Below are 20438 nucleotides of genomic sequence, written 5' to 3'. Positions count from 1 at the left end.
GAGGCTGCTGGGAAAGGCGGGCCCGCCCCCAGACCAGTGCGGCGCGCGGCGGGGCGGCGTCCGCCATCTTGCATCGGTGTGTGCTGCCGGTGCGGAGCGCTCCGGAGCGGCGTGCTCGCGTTTGGACGGCGCCGGGCGCCGGGCGTGTCCGCCGCGATGGGTAAGGAGGAAAGGCGCTGAGAGCCGGCGGGTAGGGGCAGCAGAGGCCGCACCGCTTGGGAGACGGGGTGCCTGGTGCAGGCCGGTCTGCCGCTGGCTCTGGCGGCACTGCCCGCATGGCAGCTCCCTCGGGGCTTGGACGGGGTGTCCGCTTTCTCAGGCCGGACGGCTCTGCCATCCTCCCCCTTCCCTGCCTTGCTGCTGGTGGAGGGGGCTTTCCACGCCTTCTGCTGGGGACGTGAGTGACAAGCGCTGCTCCTCGCTGTATGTAGCCGGGATGGCTGGGTGGCTGGGTGAGTGTCAGGCTGACAGGTCAGTCGGTCCTGGCGGTCTCGGACTGGTCGGTCCCTGCGGGCTGGGCCTCTGGGCAGCGTCCGGCTGAGGGGGGGCGGAGGGACAGCGAGCCGCCGTGTTTAGTGAGCCTTAGGTAGACAAGGAGGGGGAAAAAAAAGTAGTATGATAGATGTTAGACTATGCACAACAAGTGGGTGCTATGCAGGATCTGGCGGGTGGAGGGATCGATGTTAAAACAAGTGTAGTTTTGTAGCACAGAAGTGCAAGCTCGCTTGGATCTAGGTACAGACGGTATGAAACCAGGGACTGTCAGTCTTCTTGCCCTTATAATGTCTATATTCAGAGCTTTGTGGAAGGATGGAAGCTATAAATTTCTCAGTTTTTCTTTTTAAAAACAGTTTTGATGGGACCTTCCTTCCAGTTGACTTTCTGTAACTTTTCAGAGAGGTGGTGACTGGGTTACTTTGAACGTGCATTTCTCTTGGTCAGTCCATTTCTTGACCTGATAGTATCATTGCCACAACTAAATTAGCAAGGCATGAACGATTAGGAAAGGGATGGTGTTCTAGGACTAGATAATCCAGTGGTAGGTATTGTTGGGAAAATAAAATTACATGACTGTTGCTAGAAATTTGCCTTAGACAGTGGCACACTTAGCCTTGTTGTGCAGAGATGTCAGTAGTTTACTTAGGTACTTGTGGAGCAGATACTTGGGTGAAAAAGGCTGCCAAGTCCTTGCGGTGGTGCCTTGATGTCAGTGTAAGTCTGCAGTCTGTTTTCCTCTAATAGCTTGTGTTTATTTTTTAGTGGTCCTTGGTCCCGCTGATAAAAAAAAAAAACCCTAAAACAAATGGTCTCAGCATGAAAGTTGCCAGAGAATTTTGCATAGCTCAGGTGCTGTAGTTTACATGTTTTCTCCTTGTAGAAGAATTCCAGAGGAGTGATAGTTTGTGTAGAGTCTTGTTTTTAACAGTTGTTTCTCAGATGAAGGCTTCAGTTCTAGCTTTAAAAAAAGGCGCCGTGCTGTTAACAACCTTTTCCACTCCGTTTGATCGTTCTGGTGACAGAATCATGAGCTATCACTTTTATCTTTCCACAGCTGATACACCTGAAATGACACTCAGATTCTAATCTTCTAAATCCATTAAAACAACTGGTAATTGGAGTGAGACAATAATTCTGTTAATTTAAAATGAAAAAGAGTACTCCTGTCTGCATGCTACTGACCCTTAAATTATTTTCCTGCACACAGTTTAGAAGGAAAAGCATAGCCCTTAGATTCTGTTATGTTTGTGAGATAGTGAAATTAAAGAAACCATAAGGTATTATATGAAGTAATTATTGCAGGTTTTCTTTTTGGGTTTGTGTTTATTTATAATACAGTCAATGTTACCTTTATGAGAGGAGGAAGGAAATTTTTTTTTGCTTCCTTGCTGACAGAATCAAAATTTAGCAGCATAATGTCTTTTTAGCAGCTTTTTGGTTTTCAATTGGCTTGTAAGATGCACAGTTTCTTTTTACAGTAGTTTATGCCCTTTTTTGCTGTATCTGATTCTTGAACTGTAGTTTAATCTGCAGTTTGGAAATGCCTATCTAGGCATAGGTTTCCTGTGATTTCTGCATTAAAGATTTTTGTTGATGAACTCGATATTGGTAACATGCAGGAATATATAGCGGCCGCTGTAGATATTTTCATTGTACAAGAGATGGCAAGTGTGGCCTTTTGAAGTAATTTTGTATTTTTTCAATAGACAACATGGCAAGCCCAGGTAAAGATAACTTCAGAATGAAAAGCTACAAGAATAATGCACTTAATCCCCAAGAAATGCGCAGGAGAAGAGAGGAGGAAGGAATCCAGCTTCGGAAACAGAAAAGAGAAGAGCAGGTAAGCATCTCGGGGAGCTGTTCACTGTTCAGTGCCTGTGGAGCTATATTCAGGGGCCTGAAAGGACTTGAGCAGACTCATTCTCAGGAGGGGAATCCAGGGTGCCAGGTTGAATGTCTGTTTTCTTTGCATTTGTGGGAAGCACCAGGCACTTCTCATTAGGATCATAAAAAGATGAACAGAAAGCCTTTTAAATTACTAGGGCATACAGAGGAGAGAGCTGTGAGTTTTTAACATCAACCCACAGTCTAGGTTTATACACGTGAGACTAGACTAAAGGAACACTCATATTTCCAGTAAGAATTTGAAACCTGGCATTCTCTGCTAGAGCTGGGGTCAAATTTGGTGTGTGAAGGGAGATTATTTTCATCTTTGATATCATGCTTCAAACTGCCTAAGAGCTCTTCTACCAACTTAATAAAGTGGCTACCAGTTAGTGTCTCTGAACTATTATACAAACATTTGCAGTTGTTCTCATTGAATTTTAGTGGTCAGGGTATGTGGAACATTGTATTATTTAATAGTTTGTCATAGTTCCTCTTTGCAGAATGTTTCTTGCCAGGAAGCTAAGGAAGGTAGTTTGTTTTTCTGTTTGATCTAAAGTGGATGACTTTGTCTCCCACACCCTGGAGAGTGTCCCAGGCTCTGATCTACAGTCTGCGATGAGGTGGAATACTTACCCTTCTACTGGGAAAGTGGTGCATGGAAAAAGAATTTCAGTTTTTTGGGCCAGGGGGGTAAGAGTCAGAAGTGGTGTGGTACTGGAGCACTTATCTCTGAAAGGGTAATGCATTGCAGTTCCTGCTGAAAGTTTTGTTTACATATTTTGTAGTAAATGCTCCCTGGATAAATTATGAAAATAATGGCTGTTTCCTCTCCCATGTTGACTGTTGTAACCATGAGACTACTGTTATGGTCTGCTTGATCTTGGTTTGTTGGACTGGTGTTTTTCAGCTCTTCCTGACCTGAGAATGAGTTTATGCAGAGAGATGAGACTGCTTGTGCTCCAGAAGTAATTGTCACTGGTGGAAAGACCAAGCAAGTTTATACTTTTCAAGAACTTCTGTGTCCTTCTGTTGAGCATTGAGAAAGAATGGCTGGTCTTCCAAAAGTGGAATATTGTTTCTTGTTCCTTAGTGGGTTTAAATGGAATTAAGCCTCATTTGCATTCTGTAGTTGTTTTGTGTCCAGAATTACACCCAACCCATAAGTTCATCAAACAGGGGAGAGAATGCCTTGGTTTAGATTCCTGTTGAAATAGAGCTGGATGTAAACATGGAGTTGTTCTGCAGTTTTGGACATGTAGAATAGCAGAAACCTGGGTCTGTAGACACCTAGAGGGACAAAACCTTCAGGATTCATAGGTGGTTTCATTATTATGGTTACAGGTGAAATCTTAGTCAATGGACTAAGAGCCTATCATTTCTTTCTAAAGGTACAAATGTAGGTATTCTTAGAATTGTTGATTACACTAGTTGTAAATGTAGTGCTGGAATAAAGATAAAAATTTAGGTTTGGTTTCTAGAAGAGAACAGGTCAATGTGAACGTTTTGCTTGTATGCCAGAAAATGAAGAGGCGCTCATTGAATATAGTTTACTAAATACTACAGTGCTGGTGTGTATTCTGTGCATAGGCAGTGTGTGCATCTAATTGTAAAGCAATTTTTGGACATAAAGAATGTTTAATGTTGCATGGTTCGGAAGGTCACCTTGAAACGAGAATATTTTTTTTTTCTCTTCTGTATGAAAATTATGTTTCTATTTAATCTTTCCTCATCTGGGTATAAAATACAGGTGCTGCTTAGTAGTCTTCTGTAGAAGGGAGGAATGCAGTGTGCTGAAACACAAACATTGCCTCTGTGTTGGTGATTTTAGCCTACAAACTAATAAAGGAGAAAGTAGCTTGTAGAATACTATTTCATGTTTAAAATGCATGCTAATTATAAGGGATAAAAGACTGAAAGCAAAAAGATCTGTATCTTCTTTTTCTTGTGAAAAAATTATGGATCTTTATAACTAGTAAGAATCTAGTTCTGAATGTCTATCTGAATTGTTGCTGTGCAGTTTCTCAAGATCCAGATATGATAGTTTTTCTCCTTTATGTTATCTCAACTTCTCTATAGAATTCCCCTTGTGTGGGTGAATAGGAAGGCGAATAGGTAAAATTATTTGACTAGTATTGGTGAAAACATTTCTTCAAGTGTATGTCATCAGTACCCACACCTTGGTTACTCCTAACATCTCCCAAAAAATGTCCCCTTTGTTCAGCTGTTTAAACGCCGAAATGTGTGTCTCCCGGGAAATGAAGAATCCATGGTAGAAAGCCCAATTCAGGATCCTGATGTCAGCTCTACTGTTCCTATTCCAGAGGTAAGTACTTCCGAGTGTGTTTAGAATGTTATCTATTAGTGTGCATAGTACTACACTATAAGAAATCTTCCTTGTATTTTTAGGAAGAAGTTATTACTGTAGATATGGTACAGATGATTTTTTCAGATGATCCTGATCAGCAGCTCACAGCAACTCAGAAATTCAGAAAATTGCTCTCTAAAGGTAGGTAAACATTGCCTGTGTTTTCTAGTTGCTTCCTTCTGTGTTATTATGAATTATACTTAAGAGTCAGTTAACATTTAGTTATGTTTTATTTTGAAATAGATCTTGTAGAAGCTGTAGCTGTGTTTATAAAGAAACTGTGCCAAATCTCTTCTGACCTAATGGCTAAATACAGAAATCTTCATTATTTGACTTTAAGTCTTTCAAAGTAAAAAACAAGGATGTTTTTGATTGATGTGTCCAAGGCAGTAACTAACTGCACACTAACATACTTAGAGTAATTGTTGCAGTGATTCAACTTCTCACTCCCATTCTCTCCTCAAGGGGAAAAAAAATTACATGGCTGGCAAAGAAGAGTTGTAACTTGTTTTTGTTGGGGCTGTAAAACATGCAATCTTTAGGTGATGCTGGTATGTTTATAGCATGATAGGTAAGGGTGTGCTTGGTCTTTTAAAATAGCATCCAGTATCTATAATTGCTCTTCCACCAACCTGAGCTGTTGGTAGAAGGAACAGTGTTTTGTGATGAGTTACTAACATGCAAATAGATAATAGTATGTGTTACTGTTATTATATGTAACAGGGTGTTTACTACATTGTATTACTTCATAGGAAAGATCCTGCAAGTGAAAAGTTTGTAACTCCTTTTGAAAAGGATTGAATGAAATTATACGATCTACAAATCATATTAATGGTTTCTGTCATACTGAAAAAGTAATTTACTTGGTCTTTTAATACAGATATGTTTGGTTTTATTTCCTAGAGCCTAATCCACCTATAGATGAAGTCATTCAAAAACCAGGAGTAGTACAGAGATTTGTGAAATTTCTAGAGAGGAGTGAAAATTACACTCTACAAGTGAGTTCAGCTTGTACTGATTGTGGGTTTTGAATGGGATTAGAAACCTTCCAAAAGAGCTTTGGAAGGCACTTGTTGTTTTGTTTGGCAGGGGTTTTGAGTAACCAAATATAATTATTTTTCACCACTGAAGCCATATGTTTTCGTTATTGCTGCTAAAAATGTGACTTGACTTTGTGAATTTTTATAGTAGTCCTTAGGGTCATGTATTCAGCGGGACAAAAGCTTGGGTTGAAAGCAAAATGTGTTCAAGAGGATTTACAGAGTGGTATATTAAGATCATCAGCAATGATGTGTGAGCAGAATCTGTCTTTTTAAGTGTTGACTATATTGTAGTACTTTTCAGCTGAAATCTTTGGAAAAAAAAGTACACGAAACTGACAGGCTTGTTTGAAATCCTTTCAGAAAATCTTTGAGAAAATATCTGATTAATGGTAGAAGTAACTAGTTCTGTCTACCTCTCCATGGGAATAACACTTAGGCCTTGAGGACATTTGTTCTAGAAGAATTAACTTAATACTGAGTAAACAAGTGTTATCTGTGCTAGTTAATAATGACTTGAAATCTGTCTTAGTTCTGTAACCAAAACCTAAAAATAACGTAGTTACTGGAAGTTACTACATTATTTTTTACTCTCTTACTAAATAGAGATTTTGTCAGTGCCAGGATTTTTATTGTGTGGAGTACTATAACAATAATTGCATCTCACTGGAAAGGAAAAAAAGTTGGAAAATTAACCTCTAAAACTCTTATGTCAAATTTCATGTCATGATTTTAAGTTTTAATGCTGAGTGGTTTAACATGGCTATGTTTGTGTTCCTCAACAGTTTGAAGCAGCTTGGGCTTTGACAAACATAGCGTCTGGAACTTTCTTACACACCAAAGTTGTAATTGAAACTGGAGCTGTTCCCATTTTTATTAAGTTGCTTAGCTCAGAACATGAAGATGTACAGGAGCAGGTAACTGTCTTCTTGAGGGGTTTTATTACTACTTAAAATTCAGTTATGAATGTCTGTTTTGGGGTGTGTGGGGTTACAGAGGCTTTGACCCCCATTTGCCTACCATCTAGTTGATCTGCCTCCAGGAAGATAAAAATTTACTATCACTATTTTTTGCCATAGAAGATTTTTTTTCTATTCTGTAATATTTGCTGTAAAAAGTATAGAATATCTGTAAAAGTTGATTTGCAAGTATGTATAAATTCACTTGGATGCTTTGCTTTTTAAGGCAGTGTGGGCTCTTGGGAACATTGCTGGTGATAATGCAGAATGCAGAGACTTTGTTTTGAACTGTGGAATATTGCCACCTCTCTTAGAGTAAGTATTGTAAACGAATATTATAATATTTTGTATATGTCCAGAAAAATGAAAACTTCAGCTTAGAATTTACTTGAAAAGAATATAGGTTTTTGTATGTATTGAGAATCATAACAATAAGAAGCAGTTTAATGTTTTGGATTACATGAGCTTCATGCATATCTTTGATTAATTCATTCATGACTGGAAGCTTTTCAGTGTTTGCAAAAGGAGAGAAGTGTTACTTCACAGGTAAATGAAATTTTTGTATTGTGCCAACTCTGTGTTGTCAGATTTCTGAATGTATGGGGTGCGAGACATAATTTGATTCCCACTTGTATGGTTCCATCTGCCTAGGCAATAGGCTGTTTTCTCCACTTTCGTTCAGTAGCTCCAAGCTCTAGTCTTCCTATTTATTGATTTGCTTGCTGAGATGAGCTGACAGAGTAGTTGTTATATGAGCTGTATTCCTCTAGAAGATCTGTCTTCATTAGGAATATCATTCCAGCATTGACTATGTGCTTACCATAGTATTTTCATCACAGGGAAAAATTTGCACAAGACAAATGTTACTCAGTTTATTACCACTTAAAGTAATAAAATGAAACATTTGTAAAATAGCTTAAAGTAGCAGAGGAGAACATGACTACCTTCACCAAGGGCTTAAAGAATTAACATTTTAGACATTTTGTTATGTATCTGAAAGTGAACCTGATTTTTCAGGTATTGCATCTTTCATGTTCTATTTGGCAAAAGCAGAAGTAATGTGTTAATTTTTTTACAAGAACTTCCAGGTTTCAGCTTTTTATGGAAGTATTTTTTTTATTATTATTAATTGCATTTTCTGAATGAAAACATCAAAGTTCATTCCATGCAGGGTTGTGTCTCCTAACCCCTTCTAAAGACCCTCAGAAAGGTTTAGTTGAATGATTTTTCATGTAAGCAGTTTTTTATTTTATATGCATGTACTTGATTTGGGAATGAGACATCCCAAAATTATGCAAAATACAGATTCAGTTGATTTTAAGAAAATAGTTGCAGCATATAAAATATGAAGATAAATAAATTTAAACTAGTAATCAATAATAGAATTTCTCTTCCTTATGTGATGTTCTTTTGTTAAAAATAGCCAGAAAATTAACTAAATTTTAATAAGAAATTACTTTTTTTCTTATTATTGTCTCTCACAGATTGTTAACAAATTCAAATCGTCTTACAACAACTAGAAATGCAGTCTGGGCACTCTCAAATCTTTGTAGAGGAAAGAACCCACCTCCAGACTTCAGTAAGGTATAATAAAGTAGAAATCAAAAAGCTAAAGAATATCTATGTTTGTAATATTTTATAACAAACAGAATCTTTGAGTCTAAATATAGACATACTTTTTATGTTTTTAGTGTCATCACACAGTCTTGCCCATCTGTTGTATCTGTGAAAAATCATCTACTTTGGCACTGATAGCAATAAAATCATATCACTTAAAAACTTGAGACTATAGTCTGGTGCAAATAGTCATGCACTGGTGTGAAGTGATGGACAAATTATACATTCAGCACTAAACCATGTGGGACTGTATTTTCTTCAGAACTGTTGTAGAGAATGTGAGTTATAGTTCCTCAATTTTTTTTTTTTTGTTTGGTTGGGTTTTTTGGTTTTTTTTTTTGTTTGTTTTGGTTTTTTTTTGGTTTTTTTTTGGTTTTTTTGGTCTATGATTGTGAGTGCATCATACTGCATTAATAAAATTTTGAGTTTTTGCTCTGTCAGATGCAGGGAAATCAGACTGTGATGACAGAGAGAGCCTATATGCTCTCCCTTTATTTTCTTCTCTCTAATATGTAGTTGTAAAGACTGTAGAGACTAAGTGGAGTTTTAGCTTATTTTCAGTATGAAATTAATTTCTGGTAAGGTTAATGACTTTAAAAAAGATTAACACTGGATATCTGGATATTCTGTTAGAAGAGACTGAGTTTAAGTGATCAATAAAGTTAATCTGGAGAAAGTTTTACCTCATGAGTTAGTAATTACTAACTAGAAGTTATTGCTTCTTATTAATTCTTGAAGAAATATTAACAAAAAGGGGAAATTTCTGATGTCAGTTAATTGATCACCTCACAATGACTCTGTCTAGCCTATATCCTTTACTAGTGTTTTGTTCTGGTAGTGAAAAAACAAGATTTTTTGCTGCTTGAATACAAAACCCCACAGGAAAAGGGTGCCCTATAGGCAGCTGCTAATACGACTAAGTCCTCTGCTTTTCGCCCTTTGCAATAGCAGCAGTTGGATGCATTAAATAGAGACTGAATTTGCCTTTAGCAGAATTTGCCTTTAGCCCTTTGCAATAGCAGCAGTTGGACACATTAATAGAGACTTAATTTGTCTCTGTAGAACTTAATTCTTTACCTTACCCATGTAAGGTAAAGAATTAAGTTCTACAAAGAATATGCAATTCCCAGGCTGTACAGCAGACACCTGTCAGGTTCCAAATGGTGCTTAGATGGTCTAGTTCATTTGGCTCTGCACAGAAGTTACAGAGATGAAGGCCAGAGGGAACAGTGGCAGTGAGAACTGAGACATTGTTTCACTGGTTCAGTGAATGTTGGGTGCTGCCTGAGTTACTCTAGGTTGGTTATTACAAATAACTGCCGATACTCCTACAAAGCCACCAAAAAAATAAACCCCAAACTTTTATTACTTAGAGATTCTGCTCCCTGAATAATTAAAAAAGCATCAGCAATTCCTGTAAAAGCAGATGTTTTTTTATTTAAGCTGAACAATTATGTACTTAATACAGTATCTCTCAATAAATAGGCTGTGAATTAGAACTTATCCAATTTGCTGATTTGAATTGGATATCTGGTTTAATCAAAAAGTGTTTCACCTGGGTCTTCATTCGTTAATGACCTTGTGTACCTGAACAATAAATAGTTTTGCACATTTATGCCTTTGCAGTGTGTTCTCTGAAACTTGAAAAATATGGAACATCTAATTTTCTGCAATATTTTTCTTTAACCTAGGTTGCTCCTTGCTTAAATGTTTTATCAAGACTGTTGTTTAGCAGTGACCCGGATGTATTAGCAGATGCTTGCTGGGCCCTCTCTTACCTTTCAGATGGTCCCAATGATAAAATTCAAGCTGTTATTGATTCTGGAGTGTGTCGAAGATTGGTAGAGCTGCTTATGTAAGTCTTCTTCTCACTAAATAAGTGTCTTATAGTGCTGTTAATGTTAAAATTGAGCTGTGTTTTCTCACCTGATGTCTTAATTTTTGTGGAAAGTGATGGACATGAATTCAGTTTGAAATCTTTTAAGCTGCTTGTTAGCTTGCTTGATGCCTGCAATTATTCCTGATATTGACAGTGAAAAAAGTTTTCTCCATAGTATTCCCTTACGTTCCTTAAAATTTAATGTCGAAATTCATGTACATGAAGGAATAGAAAGGCAAAGACTGAAGACCAGTGTTGAATTGTAAATTTTTTTTTTTTTTTTTTTGATTTCACTGTTGTACTTTCCTTTCTAGGACATATCATTGCTTTACAGACAGTTCCTGGACTCAGTGAAGTCCAGAGTCTGGCTAGAGCCATTTTTAAACTGTTGCAATATGTTTGGGTTATGGTTCATTATTTTCCTAGAAAGGGAGACTAAATCCATGTGTTCACATGGGACTGCAGAGTAGGTCTGGGATAGCAGTTCCCTGTGAAAAGCTCGTTTTAATAGCTGTCAGGATAGGGAAGATTTCTTTCTCTTCCATAGAAGCTCTAGGGCAACTGTGTAATTTCCTTCCCCCACACATCAGACAGCTGAATATGGACTTCATGTGCTGGCTTCTAGGATTATTGACTCACAAAAGGGGTAATTTTTCTTACAAAACATGGTAAACTTTAGTATACACCTCATAGCACCCTGTCTGTTTCTGTGGCTATTGAATGACACGTGTTCCAGTATCGTATTTAATAATACTTGAGCTGGGTGAAATGGATCTGCTGAGCAGATTGCTCTAAGTTGTGTTGTTCCATAGAGGTGCTCAGTCTTTGAATCAGCAATTCAGTTGTGGGGTTGTGGTATTCAAATTTGGCTAAACAGGGAAAGTGCAGTTAGTAATACAGTGGTTTTGATAAATACTTAGCATCTGAAGTAAACCCTTGTTTGCTGAAAATGCAAAATTATTGTTTTAACACTTGGTAATATCAAGCAATATAATATTTGTCTCCAGGCATAATGATTACAAAGTGGTATCCCCTGCATTAAGAGCAGTTGGAAATATTGTTACTGGGGATGATATCCAAACACAGGTAAGACTAGTTGATTTAAGAAAAATTATTTGGCAAGACATAATTTTGGGAAAATTTTAACAAAATACATGTCCAGGTACAGGTATCTGCATATGTCACTGAAAGAGGCTTTCTAGAAATCTGTGTTGTTGATTTGATAGTTTAGGCTCCTATTTTAATGCAAGAATGAACTTTTTTTTTTTTTTTTACAGCATTGTGTCTAGTGTATTGCTTCATTTCTATATGGTACTTCGACTGTTGCTTTTTTTGTTTTTTGGATTTTTTTCCCTTCCTTTCAGGAGGTTCAGTTACTTATTATTTTTCAAGTCTTAAAGGCAGTCACTTCTAAGCTATGCTTATACTTAATTTGTCCATGACTTTGTATGTGATAGTCTTACAATGGCATTGATTTTGAAGTAATGCAGGAAATAGGAAGACAGGTCCCACTTGAAAAATAATTCTCTCTAAAAGGCTGATAGTACTAGTGTAAACAGAACATAAGGAAAGATGTTACCTGCATAATTTGTGAGCTCTAGAGAAAACGATTTTGCTAAGGAATTAAATGAAAAACCTTCTCTTAAAAAATTAACAGATAACTATATAAATTAGATGTGCATTTGTCAACCATTTTGTGTTACTCATATTTTAGCCTTAAGTAGCCTTACTTAGTTTTTCTGTTGTCAGTCTTTTGGTCTGAACTTAATTGAAGGCAGATTCTTTCAAATTGCTAGATTGTCTGATCACACACTACAGCATTAAACACTTTAATCTTGCAAGATATGGCACTTCGTATAATATAAATGTGTTGCAAGATCTTTTGAAGTCCTCTGTAAATGCTTTTACATTTATATATATATATATGTATATTGCACAAGGCTATATGTAGTACAATCCAGTTTTCAATTTTTAAATTATTTTAGGTGATTCTAAACTGCTCTGCATTGCCATGTCTCTTGCACTTGCTTAGTAGTCCCAAGGAATCTATCAGAAAAGAAGCATGCTGGACTGTTTCTAATATAACTGCAGGAAACAGAGCTCAGATTCAGGTAAAGCCTGGGAATTTGTTACTTGGTTGGTTTTGTTTTCATTTTACTACTTTGCTTGATTTTCCTTCACAAGATGTAAATGGATACTGCACTAACTGTATTATTTGTTTTAGTCCTAACTGTCTGTAATTTTACCTAACCTAAATGGTTTCTTCTAAACTTTGAGATATTATCTTACATAGAAATAGCTGTCAGAATTTGTACTACAAATTTGTCCAGTGAAAAGTGAATTAGTTTGTAAATGGTGAATATTTTGCTTGGATAGAAGCCCAGCGTGATGTCATCAACACTGAGTTGTATTCTTGTGGAAACTGCTGCATCCTGAGTATTGTTCCAGGTGACTGGAGCTATCTGAACGAAGGTTCTGATAAATAAAAACAAGAGTTCTGAATCAGAATACGTATTCCAAAATGATTTTTTTCCCTTCTGCTTCAATCAGTGAAGAAAATGTGTCTTCCTAATATAACTTAAAACATGTAATAAAGTGTCCAATTACAGACATAGTCTCTCAATAGAGACCACAGGACCTCAGTAAAATGGAAAATTTTGTTCCAAGGCTTGATCTTCAGTTCAAAAACTTGTATGATTTTTAAATGGGCCAATCCAGTAAGCTTGGCTCTGCCCACCAGAAAGAGAGAAATAAAAAACCCAGGGTCTTCTGATGGCCACTGCAGTGCAATGTTGGAATAGTTCCGAATTTCACTTTAGCGTTTATAGTTTGCATGGCATCATGTAAACAAGATAGTCTTTGTTTTAATGTCAGCAGGCATCACTAATTCTTGTGATCACTATTCTAAGGCTATAAGTGTTCTGAAATCTTTATTAATGGTTGTAAAATGTTACAATTTCATCTCTTAGGCTGTTATAGATGCAAATATTTTTCCAATATTGATTGAAATTCTCCAAAAAGCTGAATTTCGCACCAGAAAAGAGGCAGCATGGGCCATAACTAATGCAACATCAGGAGGAACCCCTGAACAGATCAGGTGAGTTTGTGTGTTACTGTTCTCTGCCTAAGGATTTTCTATAGGGCATGTGGATTTCTGCATTTGAATCTTGACAGTCATAGCAACAAAATCATACATAGCCTCATTTCCTTGAAATTCCAACTTGATAATGTAGAAATTCAGAAAAATCAAAGAAGTACATGCAACAAACTTAATAAATAATTAGTGCTTTTTTCAGCGGTGTTGCACCTAAAGGGTGCAACAGACTTCTCTAGCTGATACTGCATTGTCAAACACAATTGGAACAGCTGATGAATGGTTTAAGAGTTTTAAAATGGTAAACTATGGGGAGTTCTTTAGGTGATTTCTACAATAGAAAACTTGTGCAGTGGGATTGTATATTTGGGGACAGACTTCAGGGATTTTAGTAGTTCCTTCATGTATTTTTACTTAAGTATTATCAGTATGATTTTAAAGCAGATATCTAAACTCCTTGCTCAGAACTGAGTTTGATTAAACTTTTACTATCAGTAGCTATTTATATGCTGCAAAGATAGAATTGCTAGAATAAAATATTCTCTGGTTTCTCTGAATACTGTAGAATAATGATCTCTTTGAATCAGTAGCTGATAATTTGATTTAAAAGTTCCTGTATTATATGAAAGCCATAACTGAAAGTGATGTGACAACTTTTCCAGCATATTTGGGAGATCTATTGTAAGACGTATGTTCTTATTTATAATGTAACTAATCCTGATTTTCCTATAACCACTATGTGTTATCTGAGGGATAAAAGGAATAACAAAGGAAAGTGTCTTGGTTTTTTGAATTTCTTTTAATTGCTTGTATAATGTAACATTTTTAAATCTAGCATTTTAAAAATAAATTTTAAATCAGGATCTTCAAATTGTAGATGTGCATATAATACCATAACAATGGCTCTTCATCAAAAATACATATATATTACTGGTGTCATGAAGTTTCAGTCCTCTTAATGTCCTCAGGGTACTAATGCCTAACTGCAGGATAGTTTTAAACCACTGAATTAGACTGTATTTATGCAAACATTGCTGTCGTCGTTTTCCTTACATCCTAGAAGCAGGGACACAGGTTGGCTTGTGAAAGTTTGTACACAATGGTTTTTTTTTCAAAATTGTGAAAAGGAGTGGGATACACAGAATCCCAGTATTTTTGTCTTTGTATTTTTACAGTTGCATCCTTCTCTTTATAGTAGGTGATGCTAAAATCTTAATGGACTTCTAGTGTGGACTGTCTTAGCACAGAACAGTGCCCAGTGTTCTTACATGTATCTAGTGTGTTTACTTGATATTTCTACCACTAGGAAATTTCAACTGCCTGAGAAAGAACTTCCTGATAAAATTTTTAATTTTATATTCAATAAAACCCACCTGAAGGTTGTAGTAAAAAAAATTTTAAAAACTACAGATTTCACACTTCAATTAGGAATACATATTCATTTTGTTTTATTAAGATAAATTGTAATATTTATTTCATTTTGGGCTAAATTTGTGTTGTTGCATGCTTTAGAAATGCTGTTGTTTCAGCCACTTTTTTTAGCAAAAGTAAGCTTTAATAGCAGTAGACTGGTATGTCAGAATAAATGTGATGGATTATCAGTTCTTTTCCCCTTCCTTGTTTCGTTTCTGTTATAAAGGTATTTGGTAGCACTAGGTTGTACCAAGCCTCTTTGTGACCTCCTGACTGTGATGGATTCAAAAATAGTACAGGTGGCTTTAAATGGACTTGAAAATATTTTGCGTCTTGGAGAACAAGAGTCAAAGCAAAATGGAATTGGCATTAATCCTTATTGTGCCCTGATAGAGGAAGCCTATGGTAAGAACACACTTCTGGTTAAACCACATACCTGAACTTTTTTTATTCTAAACAAAACCACTGAGAGTCATTTTGAAATTTGCAGGTAAGTTTTAATATAAGAATTACTCCAAGCAGAAGTAGACATAAAGTATCACAAAGTAAGTAATGTTACTTTTAGGGGAAAGTGGTCTCAGTGTTTGTCTGAGGTCAGTTTAAATGTCCCTCTAGAGAAGCATTCTCAGAAGGGTTTAACACAGGTGTCCCAGTCTATTGGAACCATGCTTTGCATACATTTATCAGCCATTCCTAAATACAGTTTTTAATACTTTAATACATAGTCCTGTCTGCTACAGTTTCATTACTAACAGGGTTGTAAGATCAGGGTTTTTTAATTGATCCCAAAGTTATATCACTTTTTAATATAGTAAATATCAGTAACAGCAAAATCAAGTTCAGGTCATAAAATTAAATAAGTTTTTACTTTTGCAAGTAGTTTTTTAGTCTCTTAAAAAAGTTCTTGAATTAAACCTCTATATAAAGGCATTCTAATTTGTGGAATTTCATGACTGGATTCTTTTACAATTGGCTTATAATGAAACTGGCATTCTTTTTGGAGAATTGCCTTTTTTCTAGCTCTGACAAAACAAAATTGTCAGACATTTGTATTTCAGAAACTGCTAGTAACTAATAGAACTGTAATTCTAATTGACCACATTGTATCTGATTAGGTGGTACTAACTTTACTGTAAAGCTGTCTTTACATCTGAATTCCCTGTTAAAGAGTTGAGTTTTTTAAATCAAATGCATGCTTGAAGAACTTAGCAATTAAATGCATAAGACGAGTAAGTACTGAAGACTTTAATTGAATTTATTGTATTACAGATTTTCTGTCCATTCATAATTTTAAGTATTGACTCTCTAGGTTCTCTTATTTTCTTTAGCTTTTAAGCATAGGCTGCTGAAGCTGTAGAGTATAAGTTCAAGTAAGGAAAACAGCTGATTATGTCACCATCATTGCTTTGGCCTCTGCACTCACCAGAAGTGTTCATTTGAGCTCTTTCTAATCCAGCCTAAGTAGAAACTACATTACCTTTAAAAGCTAAACAGGAATTTTATATTAACCTAACAGACTGCCTATATTAACCTAACCTCTGCTCCTTTGGCTGAATTAGTCCTCTACTTGCAAAATGATAAGCTTTCCAAAAGGTAGTATTGTTACATCTTACAATTATTTCAAAAAAGTATACCAGACTGTGCCTAGTGACAGCTCCATGAGTGGTGATAGAATTTAGAGTTGGGGAAGACTTAAGAGAAGAAGAACAGAAATTGGGATATTAGTTTATTTGAAATGCTTTTAGCTTAGTTTTAAAATGAGTTTGGACAGCAGAAAATGAAGACTAGAAATCCATGGGTTAGGAAATTAAGAACCAGTGATTTCAGATTAATTGAGATGAATTGGGATTGCATATTTTTGAAGTACTGCTATACTATAAGCTGTTTCTATTTGAATTCATCATTCATTTAAGCAACTATATATTTGAAAATTTTCTATTTTGAATTTAGGACTTGATAAAATTGAATTTCTTCAGAGGCATGAAAACCAAGAGATCTACCAAAAGGCTTTTGAACTCATAGAACATTATTTTGGTGTCGAAGAAGAGGACTCTAGTATTGCACCTCAGGTGGATGAAAGTCAGCAGCAGTTTGTGTTTCAGCAGCAGGAGGCTCCAATGGAGGGGTTTCAGCTCTAAACTACTGAAGTGAATATAAGCATAAAATTTAAACACTTGTATGGTTTGGGTTTTTTTTTTCTCAGAGGTCTTTTCTTAATGGCCAAAGTTAGAGGAAAAGCTGAATATGTTTTACAGAAATAGATGAAGAAAGAGCTCATGCACTTTTATATATTGTGTTAGAGACAACTGTTCTCTGTTTTGTATTTGTGTTCTTCATTATCTCTTATGTACAGAAAAAAAACTGTGAGTAATAATGTCTAAAAGCATTAAATGTGATTTAACAAGAAATGTTTAGCTAAGGCTTGGTAGGATTTTAGGTAGTAGTTCTGAATTTTTCATGTAGTCTCAAACTTCATATCAGCAATACAGTTACTGACAGTTGAATTTTTGGCAGTAGGCTTGACTTGCCCAGTCTCTATCAAATCTACCTCTTGTATTGAAGCAGAAACATTGCTTCAGAACTAAGGCATGAAATAAAGATGAGCTTGTAAGAAGCTGAATTGGAATGTGAAAAATATTTATTTAAATTGTGAAACTTTTATGCATTACTTACTTTACAACACACTGTTGGAATTTATTTATAAAATGTATTTAAAGACATAATAGATATACATATATAATACTAATAACCTAATATAATACTGAATATATGAAAAAGTTTTTTCTGAATTCTGTGGGAAGAGGACTATTTCAGAGGTTTTTAAATTGGAATCAGCAGAGACCTTGCTGGTCATTAGATGTTGGCTCTGTAATGAAAGCTGCTAAATGGCATTACAAGGCAGCCACAACTGCAGTACTTTGCAGTGGAAGCAGCCGCTTCGGTTACCACAAAAAAGCTGCAATTAGGACTGACAGAAGGGTGATGTGCACCAATCACCAGGCTGATGTTCTATAGTTGTCTTCTGTCAAGATGTGGTAACACCACCTTAGTTTGAGAAACATTGCAATGTTTGCCTTTTAGTACAATAGCTTCTTAAAAGTTTAGACAGTAGGTGTTGTTTTTTGACCAAGTATGCTACTGCAACTTGAAATGTTCCTTATGTTAATGAATTTGGTTTGCTTTTGGTAAAACAGTAGAAATACTGCAGTGAAAAATGAATAGTGAATCACACCAGTTGAAGGAAAAGTTTGTTGTACTGTAAATAGCATTAAGTATGTGGACACCAAAACTAACTAGAAGTTACTCTCATCTAAATATTTAGACTCTACAATATACAGTGTTTGCTGTTAAACACTAAAAGATACAGAATTCTAATATTTACGTTAACAGTTTTGAGTACAGAAAAATGTATGCTCTGCTTTGACTTGCATATAAGTAGTGTTTCTGGTGTATTAGTAGTATATCTCATTTGGAGAAATTAATACTTTGGGTTAACTCTGAAGGATTGCTATTTTTTATTACCTGTAATTAATGTGTTAACATCAAACTCCTGGGTTAAGTGAAATCTGTGGCATATGAGAGCATTTCATGCTTCATAAAAGGCTGCAGTTCAAACTTCAAATCACTTACCCATGGCACTGTGCTTGTCACTAAATAATATTTTAATGCACTGAAAAATACAGGTTAAAGGTGGTATCATTTACAGTACCATTTTATATTTAGAATTTTTTTTACATGCAAGTTAAGATTCTAAGATGTTTCACTTTTGATGTTACAGCAATATATTCTATATTGTAATTGAATGTGGGACTTGAAGTGGATTTTCTAAAATTAATGGTCAGTTTTGACTAAGATATAACTGGGAGGCAAGCAACCTCCCACTGAAGTCTTTTTAGCGGAAGATAGAAGTGTAAGAAGTGTATATAGGAGTGCTGTTACTTTATGAACTCTGAATAATGAGATATTTTAGCAAATGACACTTTAAACCTAGATTTGTACAGCATACAACAGTTTTGAATAGTGTGATAACATTGAGTACAGTTGCCAAATTTTCATATAATGTTAGGTGATTGTACTTATGCCCTTTTTACTCTCATAGTTTTAGGTTTTCATACACCAACCCTCATTCTTTCCCAAGATCTCCCCACTGCCCATCTATCAAAGAACAGGGTAACAGTCATGGAAATCTACCAAGGTTACTAGCAAATGCTGAATTTCAGTGTTCTAGTGTAAGAAAAATATTCAGGTAACAGGGTATTCCTTTGTTTCTAACAACCTTGTTTTGATAACAACCAGCTGTGCCTGCTTTTTATTTGGAGAGCCCTGTAAAACTACATTTATAAGCCTCTCTTATTTAAACCAAATCTGAACTATGAAAATCTTAGTTGAAAGACTTGAAAATTAAGAAAAGAGGGGAGATTGAAAGTATTATATTTGTTTTGAAAGAATGTCTTCAGTTGTGTGGATATATTATTCTATCTTGTGGACGGTTAGTGACTGCACTTTACGCATTTAGACAAACTATATTTCATGCCTCTGATACATTTAAATGGAACAGTTTGAAAGGGAACTAAAATTGATGGATTTAAGATTTATTTAAACTCAACATTTGGTTTACCCTGATATTGTTAAGAAACAATAATGAAAATTGTTTAAAGGATGGTCTCTCCTATTTTATCACTGGGCTTATATCATGCTTTGTTAGAAGCACATAAATGAACAAAATAAAACCAGAGATTATGACTTAAGGTCAGCTCCGGTGTACACAGTTGCAGGTAGGGGCATGATTATGATGATACCTAAACAGATGAAACTAGTATGGAGAGAGAAACAAAACTGTGATATGAAAAGCTCTTTAAGTTTGGCACTTTATATGCAATCTGAAGTGCCCCATCAGTTACAAAGTCTGTTTAAAAGTACAGGGGTTTGGGTTTAATTAAAAGGGTACAATTTCTTTTGCTTAAATGTGAAAACTAACTAGCTAATCTATGCAACTATGCAGAGCATAAGTTTTTTTTTATTAGCTCCCTACTCTTGTTACACTGAATCATATCTAATTTTTTTTATCATTGCACTTTTGTCTGAGGATTGGTTCATACAGCTTTTTAATTTTCTAGTATTTGCTTTACACACTGTTCCTAGCAGCAATCAGAAAATAGTAATAATGTTGGCACAGAAATGTTTGCTGTAGAACAAGTTTGCAACTGGAAACTATTTATTGTTGGGCCTGTCTTTAAAAAAATAGTAAAGATGCACTATTGTCTTTCCTCCATGGTCAATTCTCAGTAGGTTTAAATTTATTAAATTGTACAGCTGAGGATTTTTGTAATAGGTCTGCAAATTGATGCGTGGAATTAAACTGTGACCTCAAGATTTCACTGAAATCTGGAATGAGAAATTATAGTTGCTTATGGCACAATGTCTTACATATATAATGTGGGAAAACTAAATTACCTGTATTAACTTCAGATAGTAATAGTGCATCTTTAAATCCAGGCCAAAGGCCCATTACTGTAACAGAATACATATAAGTAGTATGCAATATTATGGAATGTTAAATCTCCAAATACCATACAGAAACCAATAAAACCTATTTTACAGATGTTTACTGTATTTATTTAGTGATTCAGTAAGTGTTGCTTCTTAAAGCTAAAAATGCAAATACCATTTTGAATACAGCATTGAT

General features: G+C 35.7%; 1 protein-coding gene across 1 annotated transcript; it reads left to right on the top strand.

Moving 5' to 3' along the window:
* Positions 1-23: 23 nt before the first annotated feature.
* Positions 24-20354, top strand: KPNA5 (karyopherin subunit alpha 5). The gene is made up of 14 exons (XM_009092731.4): positions 24-160; positions 2205-2338; positions 4607-4708; positions 4792-4891; positions 5654-5748; positions 6576-6707; positions 6976-7064; positions 8234-8333; positions 10058-10221; positions 11253-11331; positions 12231-12356; positions 13215-13342; positions 14979-15157; positions 16703-20354. Exons 1-14 carry the CDS (start codon positions 157-159, stop codon positions 16888-16890), a joined length of 1620 nt encoding a protein of 539 aa, XP_009090979.1. The 5' UTR covers positions 24-156; the 3' UTR covers positions 16891-20354.
* The last annotated feature ends 84 nt before the right edge of the window (positions 20355-20438 follow it).

Source organism: Serinus canaria, chromosome 3 (genome assembly GCF_022539315.1).
Source record: "Serinus canaria isolate serCan28SL12 chromosome 3, serCan2020, whole genome shotgun sequence".
Classification (NCBI taxonomy): Eukaryota; Metazoa; Chordata; class Aves; order Passeriformes; family Fringillidae; genus Serinus; species Serinus canaria.
This window is presented reverse-complemented; position numbering and strand designations above follow the sequence as displayed.